At 38.0% G+C, this 18,445-nt stretch overlaps 1 protein-coding gene across 3 annotated transcripts in view; it reads left to right on the top strand.

Annotated features, from left to right (window-relative positions):
• LOC126826748 (GTPase IMAP family member 9) overlaps positions 1 to 18,445 on the top strand; it is a 132,834-nt gene that overhangs the window by 79,376 nt on the left and 35,013 nt on the right. For 2 of the 3 annotated variants that reach the window (XM_050555811.2, XM_050555803.2), the window contains one exon: positions 6,532 to 7,711. The exons of the other annotated variant lie outside the window; for it this stretch is intronic. In XM_050555811.2, the coding sequence (XP_050411768.1) occupies positions 6,532 to 7,364 (833 nt within the window). In that variant the 3' untranslated portion in view covers positions 7,365 to 7,711. Of the gene's footprint in view, positions 1 to 6,531; positions 7,712 to 18,445 lie in introns of those variants that run through there. 3 annotated transcript variants of the gene reach the window in all.

Genomic DNA, 18,445 nt, shown 5'->3' with positions numbered 1-18,445 from the left:
ATGTCACATTTCGGGTCAAGGTGCTTTAAATTCCGTACCACGGTTCGGTTAACATGGTACAGATATTTTAACTGTCCGTTTTCTTCCGATGCTCAACTATCATGCAGAATACTCCCCTGTAGTTCATGCGACAAGGAAAAGGGATGGCTTTCTGCATTGAAACTTGTCCCACTGAAAGTACATTCCCCTACGCCGAACCACAAATCTCAGACATGCGAACATTTTGAATTAAAAACATCAGATGGAAAAGCAGTGACTAATAATGTGACAATATGTCGCCATTGTTTTGTTGACATTTCTTACAGAACTGGAAACACGTCCAAGAAGAAATACTGTGATATGTATCGTTGCAAGCAGCACATAGTGTGGATAAAATTGGGGATAAGGGACCGAGCCATGGCCCCTTTTATGAGTGGTACTTTGTAAATGAGGCTTTAAACACACTGCAAGAAATCTTTGTAATGAATCTTCTTAATTAAACTTGATCTTATTGTACTTTTGATAAGATGTCCGTTTACTTTGATGGAAATATCTGTTAGTCATTTAGTTTGTCCATCCACAATTTTGTATATTTGTAAAATCTTTGTAATGAATTTTCTTAATTAAACTTGATCTTATTGTACTTTTGATAAGATGTCCGTTTACTTTAATGGAAAAATCTGTTGGTCATTTAGTTTGTCCATTCACAATTTGGTATATTTGTAAAATTATCCTCCGTTCATTTTGTCTCTAAATATGCGGCTGCGTTGCATAAACATTAAAAATGTGCAACTCTCATCTATACATTTCATTTTGGGACTGGTACATTAACTTTGTCAGTAGTCGAGTTCCATCTAAATTTTTATCAACGAGACTGAATCAATTTATGCCATTCTCACTAAGGAATTACATACTTAGGCAGAGTTATTGTGCAAAATTTTATACATTTTCAAACAGAGATTAAGCTAATCATTGAAACAAGCTGTACATTTAAGGTAGAATAATAGGAATTCTGCATTGTTGCTGTTCTTGTTTTAAAGTCATGATACTTTTGGGGTTCAATAATTGTTAGATTTTAAATTGTTCATTTAAACATTTAGAATGCAAATTCGTTACTCTCAAAAAATTTTCATGATTTCATAACATCATGTTTTACTGTTATAATTTACTGATAAGGTGATAGTTTTATTTCATGTTGTTGATGTTTTAAATAATAGATTTCGGATTAATATTATAATACCTTGGTAAGATTTTAGAAAAAGATTTGAGGGTAATACTATTGTAACACACTGATTTTATTTTTGTAGAATAGATTCTGAATGTTATTGTTATACTATAAAAAATTCATTTAAATAGTATAATGTAAATGTTACATGTACAAGAATTTGAATGGATAATTTTATTATTGTTAAATTTTTCATGAACTTTCCTTTGGACATTTGTATTTTGTTGTTACCCATTATTTGATACATCCATGGAAATTTTCATTTTTTACTTGCTTGAAATTTGTGTTTGCCTGTCTTAGAGAACTTGACAAATATTTGGGAGAGTTATTTCCCTTGTTAATAAGGGTAACATATTCTTTTTCGTTTTCTTTAAAGTCTTCATTTTTCCATGTACAAATGTTCATTATTATTAATGAAGAATTATGTAAAGAGCTTTGTTTTTGTTGAAATATACCACCAAACTGCTTGACAGCCAAAGAATATTTTCAATCTCTAAACCTCCATATTGTAATAGCAAACCTGCTCTTGATCAAATATTTTTAAAATATGGATTTGTGGTTGACAGGTTTTTTTTAAGGCAGTTGTTAGCTTTACTTACTGACAGTAATCTCCAATTTCCAGTATTTTCAGGTCTTTTTATTATATCTTAAACTATCATGTAAAAGCATTTTTGAGGAATTATATCTTGTTTTGAATAATTAAATTAAGTCGGATTTTAAATATACATGTACAATACTAAATTTGTTAATAAAATAACTTGTATTTAATATTGATATGAAAAATATATATGTACATGCTAAATTTGTTAATAAAATAACTTTTATGTAAAGTGGTTAATATTGATATGAAAAAGACTATAGTTTTAACACCATTGTTACCCTAATTAGTACTGGTCCAATGATTTTACCTGGAAAACAATAGCTGCTGGGAAAGTGAGAACACCCCGATTCAATGACAGTCCTTATGATCAAATGCGAATGCGTTAACCATTCGGCTACCAAAACCCATACTGTTCTTCTCCAACTGAGCTAATGAATGCGAATATACGTCATGCAGTGTGCTACGAGGGCCTACTCTTATTTCGAATTCCAACGGTAAAGGGCTCTTGTACCTGGACACCAATGAGTGTGAAAGAGAGGCACAAACCAGGTCATTCCGATACTAACAATTTTATTTCAATAATTTGCTTGCGTTTAGGGGTCTTTAGCAGTGGGGGAAATCCGGAGAACCCGGAGAAAAATCCACACGATTGGACAGACGATCCTAATCATTGTCACGTTCAAGCGGCGAATCGAAACCGAGCCACTTGACTCAATGACAGACGCCAAAGTGTACACAGGACACCGGTTATTTTGTCCCATCTGAACGACTACACGTTATCCGTTGCCAGCCCCCCCCCCCCGCCCCCGTCCTCCATCCTACACAACTGACAAGGGAGGAGAAAAATCCCGATGCACTTTGATGAAGTTAGACAGTAAACGTCCTACTCACTGAGCCACCGTAGCCCCCACTTCATTTAGATTCCGGAAAATTGTGCCCGGGCAGCGGCACCAAGGCCTCTGCTTATATCGAATTCAAACTGCCAATTACGTGCACGCCAATTGATAGCCTCGGTTTTTCGTCCCATCCGAACAACTAGACAGCTGTCCTTGCTAAGCCTTCCGCCCTGTACCACTGACAAGGGGAAACCACGTCGGAAAACCCCGATGAACTTTCTCGGCCAATGCAGGGATCGAACACGTGATCTCCAGTTTAGTAAGCCAGCGTCTTACCCACTTAACCACCGTGGCTCCGAACTTTAATGATGTTAGAGAGCAAACGTCCTACTCACTGAGCCACCCTAACTCCCACTTCATTTTTTATACCATCCGAACGACTATACGTGGTCCCTCGCGAGGGCTTTCCTCCTACGCCACTGAAGTAAGAGAGCAAACGTCCCACTCACTGACCCACCGTAGCTCCTACTTCATTTAGTTTCCGGACATGGAAACTCGGTTATTTTTATTCCATCCGAAAGATTATATGTTGTCTCTTGCCAGGCTCTCCGTCCTACACCACTGAGAAGGGTGGACATCGCCAGAAAAATCACGATGAACTTTGATGAAGTTAGAAAGCAAACGTCCTACTCACTGGGCCACCGTAGAGCCAACTTCATTTCGATTCCGGGCACGGGACCTCGTTCTTTTAATCCCATTCGAACGACTATACGTTGTCCCTTGTCAGGCTCTACATCCTACAGCACTGACAAGTCCACGCATCAAAAAACCCGATGAAGGTAATTGAAGATAGAGAGAAAAGATAGATTCGACTGAAGACTTAAAATCGATTACAGAATACAATACTATCTGTGCAAGAAGAGATTAAAATTGTTTAGGACAATTAAATTTCAAACATTTCCGTTTATTATAATCCATGTCCAAATATAAATGCCGATACGGTGGTCAGTGGACATGCGTATAAACTGCACTTCCGAGGCGAGAAGACGAGAAGACGAGAAGTCGAGATTGTGACGAAGCGAGGGAGCGAGAAGACGAGAGGACGAGATTAACCCAAAGGCGAGAAGACGAGAAGACGAGAACACGAGGTTTTTCAAAGGCGAGAACACGAGGGAGCGAGAAGTCGAGGGACGAGGGAGCGAGAAGTCGAGGTGTAAGTAATCTCGTGTTCTCGGGGCGAGATCCTCGTATTCTCGCCCTATTTCCTCGTGTTCTCGTCTTCTCGTGTTCTCGCCCTCGACTTCTCGTCTTCTCGTCTTCTCGCCCTCGACTTATCGTCTTCTCGTGATCTTGCGGCGAGAAGACGAGATTCTGAAATGGCCGCAATAGGCTTCCATATAATACTGAGATGTTGATAGTGTGTCACGGTGTACTACCACGTCATTTAGATTGTTTACCAGGCTAAACGATAGACAGAATTATATGATTGTACACGCTAACACGAATACAACATGGATTTTCATAACACAGGTTAGAAGTTTGATTTATTTATTTTATAAATATCGTCTTTGGTGTATTCGTATGAGGAATTGCTATAGGTATATGTCACAAGACTTCGATTGGGGGGGGGGGGTTAGCACGTGCGTGCTGTATCATAAGACCTGTCGTTGAGTCAACTGGCATGGTATCGAATCCCCGGTTGTACGTGACAAGGAGTAGGATCGCCTGTCCAACCTCGTGGGTTTTCTCCGGGTCCTCCGGTTTCCTCCCACTGCTAAAGACCCCTACGCGCAAGCGAATTATTGAAATGAAATTAAACCATATGTTAGTCCCGAAATGACCTAGTTTGTGTCGAGTGGACGTTAAACCCCATTTCGCTCTCTCTCTCTCTCTCTCTCTCTCTCTCTCTCTCTCTTCGATTAGATTTTAAATTGGAACTTTGATGTATTCAAGGAACAAAAAAGATTAGATTTCGTTCAAAGTACTAGTTGTTTTGTTATCTCGCGATCTGTAAAGCAAATACAAAATAATATATCCCGAAACGAAATATAAAATAATGTAGCCCTAATATGCTTCTCATGTATACGAACGATTGCAAAGACCAGTTTTGATCACAGAGACAGAGAGAGAGAGAGAGAGAGAGAGAGCGATAGTCCACTTGACACAAACTAAGTCATTTCGGGACTAATTTTTGATCAGATAACTTTACTGCTCATCAACCAATTTGCAGATGGCATGGTTTTATTTTCCTACACTCCTAAATATAAACAAATATTATGAGATTCACTCAAATTCGTTGAATTTAACTGAGAACATTGAATACAATTATGATTTTCATAAATATAGGAAAATAAAGTCTTGGTTTTAGGCAAAAGGAATACCTTGCAAAGTCTAATATTGTGAAGTATGGGTCTCTGAAAGGAATATCTATCAAAAATGGTTCAATTCATTCATTGTTCACAAAGTTATGTTGAATTGAAGCTTCATTGATCAATCTGTTTCACAGAGGATTACGAAAGTCTTCTAATATCTCTGTAAAAGATGACTACCTTAAACACGTGACGTCTCATCACGCGGCAACAATCATTGGCTCAGTGGCGCGTGTATTGTTTACATAAGACGTTACTGGTTCGGGCAGGTCATTATTGTTACTTGATTTTAACTACCGGAGTATGTTATTAAAGTGTAATGGTAAATTTAATATTTCGTAGACACCCATTGCAGATCCAGGAGTAAAAATAAGTTTGTCCCACAGATCATTTCGGTACTGGAAAAAAACTGTCTTTGATACATATGTTAAAAACATTTTAAATTAGGGTTCTTCGATTATGGTGCCTGCATTTTAACCTTTCATAAAAAGAAATTATAATGAAGTTGGTAAATACCACCTAATTATAAATACGAAATGTAGGACTAATAGATGCGGTTTTGTAAATATTATTATGTTTAATTCCTGCTTTAAAAATATAGTTTAGGGTCGCAACGCATATAATACTGTAGTGTGAATGTATATAAACTGATTTACATTCAATGGTTTCCGTTTTTACTCCAATTTAAAATCAGTTATGTTCGGCGAAATAAGCCAGCAGTCTCAAGCGAATGCAAATTTCTAGCGTCTGGTTCTAGCGTACTACATACGCCGTTTGATTTGGTGCAATGAGTCTAGCCTCGTCCCTCGAGTCTCTTGATACAACTGGGGCTGAAGCGCATTATGGTACACGATTCGTGTACCAATGGTAAAATGTTTATTTTGTCTTAAATATTGGATATCAAAAGCCCATCTTTTTCCGGTAAGATCACAACATGAATGTTGATTTAATTTGACAAATAAATCGTGTTTTCAATGTTGAAGATTTTGGATGATATTGAGTTAGAGACTTAGCTACTTTAAAATTAGCTTCCACAATATAAAGAGTTTAAAATCAAAAGTATTTTTGAAGAAAAATTAAAAGATTTATCGTAATAAAATCAGACAGTTTCTTTCTTTTGAATTTAAATTCCAAGAAAAGGCACGAAAGACATTTTTAAAACTGTAAATATTGAATATCAGTATGTTTATCATTTTGTGAAATATTAAAATCCCCTGTAATGATATTGTTTGGGGAGGGGGGGGGGCTGGGCTCCCTTCCCTCCCTGTGGTGATATTGTCTACTGGTCAGACAAGACATGGAAATTGGACAATAACAAGCTTAAGGATTCCTTTGTGGATATTAATATTTAATTATTTTTTATCCATCAGATATACGAATAGTTTTACTTGACAAGTGAATTATTGAAATAAAATTGAACCGTATGTTAGTCTCGAAATGACCATTTATCGTCCTTTCTCCTTTCATTATCATATATTCAGATCATGTTAAGAGTTTTGTGGGTTTATTTCTATCTTTCAGATATAAGACTGGTGCTCATTGGAAAATCAGGCACAGGCAAAAGTTCGCTGGGAAATAATTTGCTTGGGAGAAAAGAGTTTAAATCCACCTCGCTACAGAACACTAATACATTGATACCTGAATGTCGTCGTGGGTCGATCCAACTTGGAGATGGAACCAATCTAGTTGTTGTTGATACACCAGGAATTGCTGACACTACAACTTCGACCACAGAAACATTTGAAGAACTTACACGATGTATAGAGCTTTCAAACCCAGGTCCCCACGTGTTCGTGCTTGTCCTGAAGATTGATAGATTTACACAGGAAGAGATGAACATAATCAAACATCTCAAATATTGGTTTGGGCAGGATTTCATGAAGTACGCAGTATTTATTTTCACCGGTAAAGATTCACTGGATTATGATGGTTCAACGATTGGCCAGCATATTGAGGGCAGTCCATCTGAAATAAAAGCACTTATCCGGGAAGCAGGCGGACGGATTGCAGCAATTAACAACCGAGTTCCCGGACCAGAACTTAAAGCTGTAATGAATTTGGTCAAACAAACCGTACAGATCAACAATGGTCAATATTACACCCAACACATGTACCGTCAGGCTGTAAAGGAGAGGGAGGGACAACCAAGTCTGATGGAAGATGATCAGTTCAAGGATGTAAAAGATCTCCGAATACGGGAAATGTTGAGGGGGCAAACAAGACGACAAGATACAAAGGATCAAGTAGAAAACGATCGATTATTTATTATCACATTAGCCACAGGTGCTTGGTATTATTTGACCAGACTAATCTTATATGTTTACAATTATTTCAGGCGTGAATTATTACGCTGATCATCAATTATATTACCGTTAAATATTTTTCTTTATGTGTGTATTGTAAACAGAAACAAATAGTTATTGTAATCAACGTTATTCATTGTAATCAACGTTATTCATTGTCAAATCAACATTTAATCACCAAATAATACAGTTTCAATATGAATACGGACTGATTATTCCGATTTACAAAAAAATATTGTTATTGAATAAATACAAATAAAAAATTCATCGCTGTTCTCTAGGTGCTGTTTTGACGTATGATAAATTACAAATATTAATTAACTAATACAGCATGTCTCAAGTAGAATAGAATTTAAATTGTGTATTTTGAAGTAAATTTAAATAAATTTAGAGTTGTTGATTGTGATGGAGTTAAAGAACCAAGCGTCCAAGCGAAATACAGGAAATGAAATTGAACCATATGCTACTCCCGAAATGACCCAGTATGTAGATGGGATAAAGGGGTTTAACGTCCAACTCGACACAAACCAGGTCATTTCGGGACTAACATATAGTTCAATTTTATTTCAATAATTCGCTCGCGCGTAGGGGTCTTTAGCAGTAGGAGGAAACCGAAAGACCCGGAGAAAACCAACGAGGATGGACATGCGACCCCACTCCATGTCACGTACGACCGTTGACTCATTATTGGACCTTATGATTGGGCCTTCAGTCACTAGCACAGGGCCTATTGTAACGGGCCTACAGACACGAAGTGCTTTGACAAAGTACTATGTAGCCTTGTAAATCTGCCAAGATTGTGTAGGGAAATTTAGCTATCATTTTGAACATCGACCTCTTTCACTGTCTGTTTCAAAAGGTTTGTATTATTGACCTATTCCTGTCACCACCTAAAGCAAAGCACGAAAATTACATAGCAGAACATCGTCAGATGCAGGTTACAGTGAAGGTTCACTTGCCTTTGGATCGACTTTGAATGTTTCTTTGGACTGTTAATGATACTGACACACGGTTATAGAGATAAAAATGTTAATTCTGTTATATTTTGCTTATAAAAGTGTAAGCGTGATATCGTGTTATCGGATGTCAATTTCTGGAAAGCACAATAGAAGAGTTAACGAAACAACGTGTGTTGTGGTTACTAGAAATAGTAACACAGATGTTGACTTCCTTTACGTAAAATTGCCCAAAGTAATGGAAGTGAACTTCGATAACGGAACGGATTTCCAAGTAATTGTGCTAGAGGATAAGATAATATATAACGTCATCGCCATAGAGCGGTATTAGATTTAAACACACCATCCTGTATATCGTTGCTAACATTTGGTGGCTAGACAATGTTAGATTCAAACATCCCGCATGTGGTTAAGATTATATTAAAAACTATCCTGGTCGAAACGTCGTACGTCCGTGTGTGAGACGTCGATGTAAATCATACGATCTGTCACTGGCGTAGCTTCTGCCTAAACTCGTTGATTTTCACTTGGTTCTCCGATTCCTAAGCCCAAATGAATTAATGAAATAAAGTTGAACCATAAGATTATTAGTTTCTCTCTCCTTCTGATAAGAATTGGGGTTAAAACTGTAGTTATCTCCCTTTCATCAAGTAGAACGGGTGAAGCGATAAATCGACATGAGACATGGAATCCAGCGGCGTATTATTCCTCGCTAATAACCCAAATTCTCACCGGTAACAATTTGTCGGACACAAACACACACACGAGACTCTCCTCGCCCCCATCACTTTACTGGTTACACATCAAGTGTAATGGAACTGTGTTATGACAAGTCAGCTCTAGCCGGGCTATATATATCCACGCTAACTAATCCTCCGGGCTGGATTCACTCAGATTAAAAATAGGCTTATCAACGAAATGCATGGATGATACTGGTTTGTGCTAACCATATCATTCTGTATTTCGTCTTCCGTGATGAATCATATCTTTTTAAATAATGAACTGAATAAAACCAGTTTGTACTCATAATACTATGAGAGATTCAACTGTAGAAAAACTCACCCGAATACCGATCAGTGTCAGTGGCTTCATGTTATTCTCATTCACGAATCAAGCCCCGTTTCCCCTATTAAATCCAACTAGCTTTACCCAGCCTCTTTATCCACTGGGAATCACGTGGCTAAGTGGGTAAGACGCTGGCTCGCTAGCCTGGAGGTCGGGTGTTCGATCCCTGCATTGGCCGAGAAAGTTCATCCAGATTTTCCGGCGTGATTTCCCCTTGTCAGTGATGCAGGGCGGAGGGCCTGACAAGGACAGCTGTCTAGTCGTTCGGATGGGACGAAAAACCGAGGTCCCGTGTACATATTGGCGTGCACGTAAACGATCCCTTGGCAGTTGGAATTCGATATAAGAGTAGGCCATAGTGCCGCTGTCCAGGCCAAATTTCCCTCATAGCACACTGTATGGCGTATGCCCGTCTTCATTAGCCCAGTTCGGAAGAGAACAGTAGGACGTTATACCCCATTTCATTTCATTTCATTTCGTTCTCCACTACCCCTCCCAACATTCAGATTCTAGGATACCCACACTACAACTCGTCCTCTACTACCCCTCCCAACATCCAGATTCTAGATAACAACACTACAACTCTTCCTCCACTACCCCTCCCCAACATTCAGATTCTACGATACCCAAACTCGGGTATTATGTGGGTGTAAAAGCAGGAGTTTCAATCTATTGTCTTGCCCTTTTAATAATTGGCTAAACCGCGTCCTCGACTAAACCTTCCAGCATTCAGTGCCTGGGATACCAACCGTCTGAAATACCTGGGATACCCGCTGTTTGTGATACCTACTTTCTGGGATACCCACTGCCTGAGATACTCGCTGCCTGGGATACCTACTGCCTGGGATACCTACTGTCTGGGATACTTACTGCCTGAGATACCCGCTGCCTGGGATACCTACTGTCTGGGATACCTACTGCCTGGGATGTCTAGGGTGAGAGGGATCCGCGGGTGCACTAGCCCGCGGGTTTACTAGTCCGCCGCTATAAAAAATACTATAAATATGGGTATAAAAAAACCAGCAGGTATGGTGGCTGATTGGTATCATGTAGTGATGTCGTGGTGTCGCTCTTCATAAGACGGCAAACCGACATCACGAAATTTCAATAGGACAATACGACATTTTAACCCGAAAAAATGTCGTGATGTCGGATTATCGGTCATCTTCTTCTCAATATACAGTTTGATTATGTACACTGATCCTGGTGTTGGTCACGAAAGCCCCCCGGAATTGTTTAGCGTGGTTTCTCCCTTTCGGTAGTGCAGACAATCGGACTATTGAAGATAGGCATACGCTACGCAGAGTGCTGTGACGGACATTTCCTATGGACAATGGCATTTCTTCATAGAATTCCAATTGTGAAGGATTCTTTTATATGCACGTCAATGTGTACACAGGGGTTTGTGTTTTTGTCCCATCTACACAACTAGACACTATCCTTTGGCATAACGTTCGTTCTGCACTATCGACAGTGAGAATTCACGCTGCAAAATCCTTGCTCAACATCAGGATCATTGTAAATAATCATACTATATATTGAGAGGAAGATGGCCGACATCACGACATTTTAACCCGACATTACAACATTTTAAATGTCGTGGTGTCCGGTGAAAAATCGTATTATTGGGGTAAAAAGTCGTGATGTCGGGTTAAATGTCATGATGTCGGGTTGTTGGATAGTCGCCTTATGAAGGGCGACATCGCGACATGATACCAATCAGTCACCATACCTGCTGAGTTTTTTTGATACCCATATTTATAGTATTTTTTATAGTGGCGGACTAGTAAACTCGCGGACTAGTGATCGTCCCCCGCCTGGGATACCCGCTGTCTGGGATATCTACTGTCAGGAAACATGCTGCCTGGGATACACACTGTCTGGATATGGATAAAGTCCTGCTCTCTGCCCAGCACACCCCAGTCTGGTTAACCCATGCGTCTTATTCCGCCACTAAATGAAAAGTTAGCCACTTTACTGTCAAATTGTTCAGGTTTAGCTCACTCATTTAATAACTGAAACAAGTCCACCTGAAACCGGGTACCCAGCGAAACCGGAAAACAAGTCAGTTGTCAAGTCAAGCTGAAACCAGGTATCGAGTCAAACCGGAAACCCAATTTGAAAAATTAAATAAAAAGACCAAAAAGTTTCACAAAAATATCAATTTATTTATTACAGTTAGCGACAATCTTTAAATAATGTCCATTTAATTTATTCAGGTAGACTGGAAACTGTTTCAGGAGTGATGGCGGCATCTGTTCTTTCACTCGCTGTTTTCAAATTAAAATATAAATAAAGGCTGGCTGGAAATGTTATCTATCACAATTTGTTATTGACACGTGAAAACGTAAGTAACTAAGGACTTTCGATGTGTTTCCATAGATCCAGATGGTCTACAGGAAGTTCCACTGGCGCATGAGCAGTGCCTGTAATGAAAAAAAGAAAGGAAATTATCAATTCAATTCAGTGTGTTTTGTAATGATATTTCATAATTATATGGATCCGCCATTTTAATTTCTGCGATTTTTACCTACTTACTTAATTTCATTCTCATCAGTAATTTTAAATAAAGATTTAGGATTTGATTTTTTACGAACTTACTCAACTCGACAAGAATTCATTTTTATGCAATAAAAAGAATTGTAAAACTAAAATGTATAACCCGGACGCAGGTGGGCTGATGTTGGAACTACTGTGATTAGTTAAAGAAGCATTATGTGAGAGCTGAATCTGTCCATTACATGTCTTTACTTTGTCCTTAAATGTTATATAAATTATTAATTAGATATTTATTAACATGACAAGATCATAATCAACTCGTGATACCATCGAATGCTCGAGATTTCTTTAACAGATTTAAGTACAATTAACAATTAATAATTTTATATAGAAATGTTAGTCGAGATAGTTGGAGCTCCCCGTGACTCTCGATCCATGAAACATTTGTCAGAATAACACTGGCCACGTCGACGCCATATTCTGGTCCTGCCATCTACAGTTGATACGCAATACGGACTCTCATCTGTGAACAGAACAGTTCTCCATTGCCTTGTGTCGCCAGTTCTGGTGGTTTTGGGCAAACTTTAAACGTTCACATCGATGGCGAGGGGTGAGGATCGGTCCGCGGTAAGGTCTAAGGCAATGGCTGTTCTCTCTGGTGAGACATCGGCTCATTGTATCGGTACTGATGTGTCTTCCTACTGTCTGACGTGCTGCATCAAATGTCTGTGTGAAGGGATTCTGCACGTGCTATCGCACAACATGGCGGTCTTGTAGCCTTGTGGTAACCCTTGGTCTACCAGTTCGGGGTCGATCATCCGTGGTGTTGGTTGCCCGAAAGCTTTGCTTAAGCCTGTAGATGGCCCGAACACTGACTTAGAAGTTATTTACGGAACTTTTTAACGTGCTTTTAAGCTATGAACATTTTAATGTTTTAGAACTGTTGTTTTACATTGTATGTATTTTGATTGTGAAGAGTTCCCTGGAGCAGCTTGTTAGCTGGAGCCCTCAGCGCTTTACAAATTTATTATTATTATTATTATTATTATTATTATTATCCATAAAGTTGTGTTAGTGTTGTTTCTATAATAATTGTATTTCCCTCACCAATCTTCTCACACGTGTAAATCTGTGTTAAGATTTACTAGTTTAATATACAAGGTCACAACCCAGTTATATATAAACGAACTAAAACCATATGCTCCTAGAATCATTCCAGATATTACGCTGTTTTTATTAGGAAACCACTGAAAAACAAAATATGGAAATAACTCTTATATATTTTGCTAATTACACTAAGAAACCATTGACAAAAAGGAATAAAAAGCCAGCAAGATAATCGATATGTTTCACATGTCCGGGGTTATTTTAAAACTGCCACGCACACGATACTTCTTCCAATACCAGAACCTTACACGTCATGCCGAGAAGTGATTGTTGTACAGTATAATAACTACCTAATATACCTCCACTGTTAAAATAAAAACAGGAAGTGACGTTCTGTTAGGTAGATACGATGAAATGTATGGTGTTAAATTACCTGAAATATGATTTAGAAACGAATCAATATGACTGATGATCTCTACCCTGGGGGAGGGATTAGAAAAACGCACAGTATATTGATCCATCTCAGTGCATCAGTGGAGTTAACGTTCCGTAAAACAAACAATAGTGGTCTGTAACCGTATATGTCAATTGAGTACTTATTCGAGTTACCCCCCTCTATCTATAGAACCGTAAAATGAACTCAAACATTATATTCATAACATTGTTTATTTATTTATTTTTTGCATGAGATCAATGGTAGTATTATGTGAATGTTTGTTTATGTTTTTGTGTTTTAGTACATGATAATCAAGAAACGTCAGCTTATTTGTTTCTGTTTATTTCAATAAATGGTCGCCCGGCTTGTTCATGACGTGTACTAAAAATTTACTAAATACCCCAAGGCACTATTAAACGAGTCCTAGGGGTTGTCCTAAAGTAAACTACCAAATGCAAAAGTTATTCCTAAAAGAAAAGTGCAACAAAACTCCTCCAATAACTGTCAATAATCCGCGGATTAAAGCGTCATTACATCCCATCCTTGATACGTCATCACACCCCATCCTTAACATATTATCGAACCCAATCCCTTCAAACAATAATATTTGTCTTTCAGAATAAACTATCACATACCGTCCTTCACATAGTAATATTTGTCTTTTAGTCTAAATTAACGCAATCTATTCCTTCTTTGTTCTTGTCACATACCATAACATTCATTAATTTAAATCATGACATCATGTAAATAGATGTTGTCTTTCTCACAGAATTGTCACACACCATAATATTTGGGTTCACAACAAAAGTTTTTTGTTGGTTTGTACGGTCTTGCTTTTGATTGCTTTCTTTAATTTTTGTCAAAGTTAATTATTCCAACCCATTCTTCACACAATAAAAGTGATGTTTAAAGTTATCAACGGTCTTTCTATATCTACATTTGATGGACTTCCTGACATCAGTAAGCACAAAATTTAAAGGACAATATTGGTTCAGCCATTGTCACATATGTGATAAAACTGGTTAAACACGTTCCAAATATAATTTTAACATAGAGATTATTGCTACGAAGATTTCAAGAAAGCAAAAGGTAAACACGAGTTATCCTTCTATATAACTGACAAACCCGCGGACATGTCACACAATACAAGCAAGCACTTCCATTGCCGAATTAATCTGGTGGAACCCTTTATATAAGGATGCTACCCGATCGGAACTTATCGGACCCACAAGTATGGAAGCTTATAACTACCATTCATAATTTCTACCTTTTGCCCTTCAGAAGGCGAAAGTCGAAAAGTCGACAAGCCTACATTTACTGCATTTTACGTTACTGACAAATGTGGGGCACCCGATGAAGTGAGTTCTGGAACCTGTGCCCCACTAACCCCCATTGTTGACCCGGTACTGTACTCTTCACATTACAAAGAAAAGAATCCAAAGAAAAAGAGAAAGCAAACGGGGTTTGACGTCGACTCGACAGTAACCGGATATAACCCAGTAAGGGTTGATAAGGTCAACTTTAAGCTTGGTTAAAGGTTACGAGATGTAAACAGGGATAGCACTATTCCCAACCATAACCCTGGACCTAGGCCAAATGCTTACCCTAGCCCTAACCTACAATCTCGCCAACACTCGCGTGCCCTAACCTTATTTGCATCTCAGCGACCTTGGCGAAAATTGAGTTGACCTTAACAAATAGATTCAGCAGCAGGCATCCCTACTTCCAAAACCAAACTTATGTCTTGTATATATATAGTATCTCGTATATTCTACATAATGTGCCTTAACCCACTCAACCCTAATCCCCGTTATCTAAAGAGGAAAATGAACTAGAGGTTAATATCTTGGTTTCATTTTTGTATTCGTGTGCTGTATTGGCATCGACCTTAAATATCGTATCAATATTGCAGACTATGTGTTATTATTATTATCAAGTACATGTATTGGTATTTGTGATGATAAAATAACGACCTGAATAAGCTGAAGTTACGTCACATGACTATGTGGTCAGGGGGTAGAGAAGCCGTTGGTAACATGGCTAAAGGGATACTGTAGCTTTGACGATGGTGAATTTTACATTACGGTTTGACCTTCTGCTATAAGGACCTTGCACAAAATCGAATTATGGAATAAATAATCGCTCCCTCTCTCTCTCTCTCTCTCTCTCTCTCTCTTTACTTGATCTTTCTGTGGCTTTTGATACCATCGACCATGACCATTTCATGGACAGATTGCGCTCTAGGTTTAGCATAATGTGGTATGCCGTATATTACTGGATTAATTCATGTCTTCGTGGTAGGTCCTTGAATTTGAAGTTTCCCAGGGGAACAGACTCTGCCACAGTAAGCCGTGATTGGATGCGAGCAAATTTGCTCGCACTGAATGGCAATAAGACTGAAATAGTCCGGTTCTTATCCCGCAGCAAGGACGTAATTCCGCGGGTAGTGGGTTGGTATGGTCATTGTATCTCCTTCGGAAACCGTTTGTGATCTGGAGGTGATGATTGTCACAGACCTGGCCTAAACTGCAACAGAAAGTGTTTGTTTGAATCCCACCTCGACTTGCAGAATCCCATCCTCAACTTGCAGACGAACCGAGACTTTATGGTCGCTTAATTAAACTGCTTCCCAGCGTCTATATTAACATGAGCCAAAATGTTATTTAACTACAATAGTACATAATACTTTTTATTATAACAGTTCAACGATCAGAGCTACAATTTACGACTTCACAAAGTTACAATTTACTAGCCTACGTACAGTGGCATGTCAAAACGTGGTTTCCTAATAACCATTCAACAATTGGACTTAAATGCAAACGTTACCATAACACTACAGTTTACATTAACACAATGCCACCTCTCCTATTCTAACTGGATGACTAACCGCCGAAAACTACTGTAAACTATACACAATATCGATTAAACATAAAGGCTAGAATGCCTGGTACACACGCCATGTTTCCTACCCGGAAAGCTCTCTTCTCCTTCGCGCCAAAAAGCATCATGTGACTCATTATTATTCATTATACCGTTATGATTGCATCATCTAGGAACTATAATTAGATTAGATACTGGAGACGGGTCTCACAATGATGGACTCAGCCGGACTCGTGGATGAGAAGATCACGAGTGTATGTAGTAGGGCGCCTCACTCACTATGGCGTATCGGTAAAATACGACATTTTATAGATCAAGTCAGTACTGAGAAATTAGTGCATGGTTTTATCACATCGAAGTTAAACTATTGTAATAGTCTGGCCAGTGGTCTTCCGAACTACAAATTAAAATTTTGTTACAAAATATTCAGAATTCTGCTGCTATAGGCTGGTCACCAGATGGAAGCTAGATCGTTATGTGGATAATATGACGCCTATCTTAAAAGAGCTACACTGGATCTCAATTGAACAACGAATTCTCCTCAAAATTCTGTGCATTATTTTTAAAGTTATACGCCATGGTGGTTCAGCGCCTCGATACCTCACTGATATTATCAACGTTTGTAAACCAGCACTGAGGTGAAGCTGCTGCCCTTCTATCCAAATGTCCCAACAGTATGGCGACCGTAAGACACAGGCTTTTTTTCATTGAAGAGACCGGTTTTTATTATACATTTTAATTGTATATATATTTGTGTATCATTTCATTTTGATTTTTTTTGATTGATATACATATATAGTTATATCTATATATTTTTTATTTTAAAAACCCTGTGATATTAGTTTTTATATGCATATGAATATTTTGTTAAGTGATATAATGTCTGATCTCATTATAAGGTCGGTGCAATATACAGCCCGGTAAAGGCTTACGTGTCATAAATATCCATTTATGATGGTAATTTACGTTCACTTTGATATGCTGTGGAATTTCCTTTGTCCTTACGAGTACCAATGGGTACGGTCTCATTTAATTCGTCATCCACTTAGGAGAAACGGCGACTTAACCTCAGTCAGGCAGTGATACATGTTATAATAAGTTTTCATCGCAGATATGCGTGATTCCTTAAAGCTGATCCGTGATACTGCTTCTGGTCGAGTTGAAATTCAATATCAGATTTTGAAACATTTAACCTTTTAGTTTTATTGGATCTTTGTAACTAGAATTGGTTTGATGGGAAGTTTCATCCATCCTGGCATGAGACAACAAAAATGTATATCCTTAAACCTGGTAAAGATCCTACTAATAATTATCATCCATTTTAACTAGATATATTTGCAAAACGAAAAAGAGAGGTCAATCAGCCGAAATGCTGTTTGATACTTTAGGTCCAGCAAGCTATTTACAGACCTCTAATGTGGATTTTGGATCCAAAGGAACACCCTCGTTAGCCTTGAAACGTTCATCGGTGACGCTTGCATCCAGAAACAACACTAAACTGTGTTGTCTGGAGAAAGCCTACGACACCACATAAAAATGTTGTATTTTGCATGACCTCCATAACCTGTGTGCACGAGTTCGCTTGATTATCTTTATTTCCACGGCTCTCCTTTATGTTGATGATTTTCAGATGTGTTACTGATGGACAATATTATCGTTGCCAATCAGTATAAAATGTATTTGCCTAACCGGGTCAGTATTGTAATACGTTAGACATTTTAAATGAGATGTTTTTGTTTTTTTTTATAAATGTTTTTACATTAAATTGTATATACATGCTATCTTTTCATATTTATATTTTAAATATTTACATGTATATGCATTGTGATATTTATTTATTTTCATTTTTAAGAAATTTGTTGTTATTTATGCATATGATTTTATTATGTTTGTGATTGGATTTAGCCCGTCTCATAGTTGACAAAATGTTTAAAGCAATATAGCTCCTTGTAAAAATATGAAGCATACACTACCTCAAATACAACAACCGACACGATTTAAATGGAACTATAACATCTACCTTTAACCTTTAATTTTAATAACACTATGAATATGTCAAATGTTACGGTTAACTTGCCATGCATGTTGCTATATGCTATGGTCAGTATATTGTCCCGTTCCCCTGAATATAAAATTGTATTCTATTAGCTATTTAGATATAATTGTATTCTATTAACTAGTTACATACT

This window comes from Patella vulgata, chromosome 7 (assembly GCF_932274485.2).
Source record: "Patella vulgata chromosome 7, xgPatVulg1.2, whole genome shotgun sequence".
Classification (NCBI taxonomy): Eukaryota; Metazoa; Mollusca; class Gastropoda; family Patellidae; genus Patella; species Patella vulgata.
The sequence above is the reverse complement of the archived record's forward strand: the minus strand, read 5'-3'. Positions and strand labels throughout refer to the sequence as shown.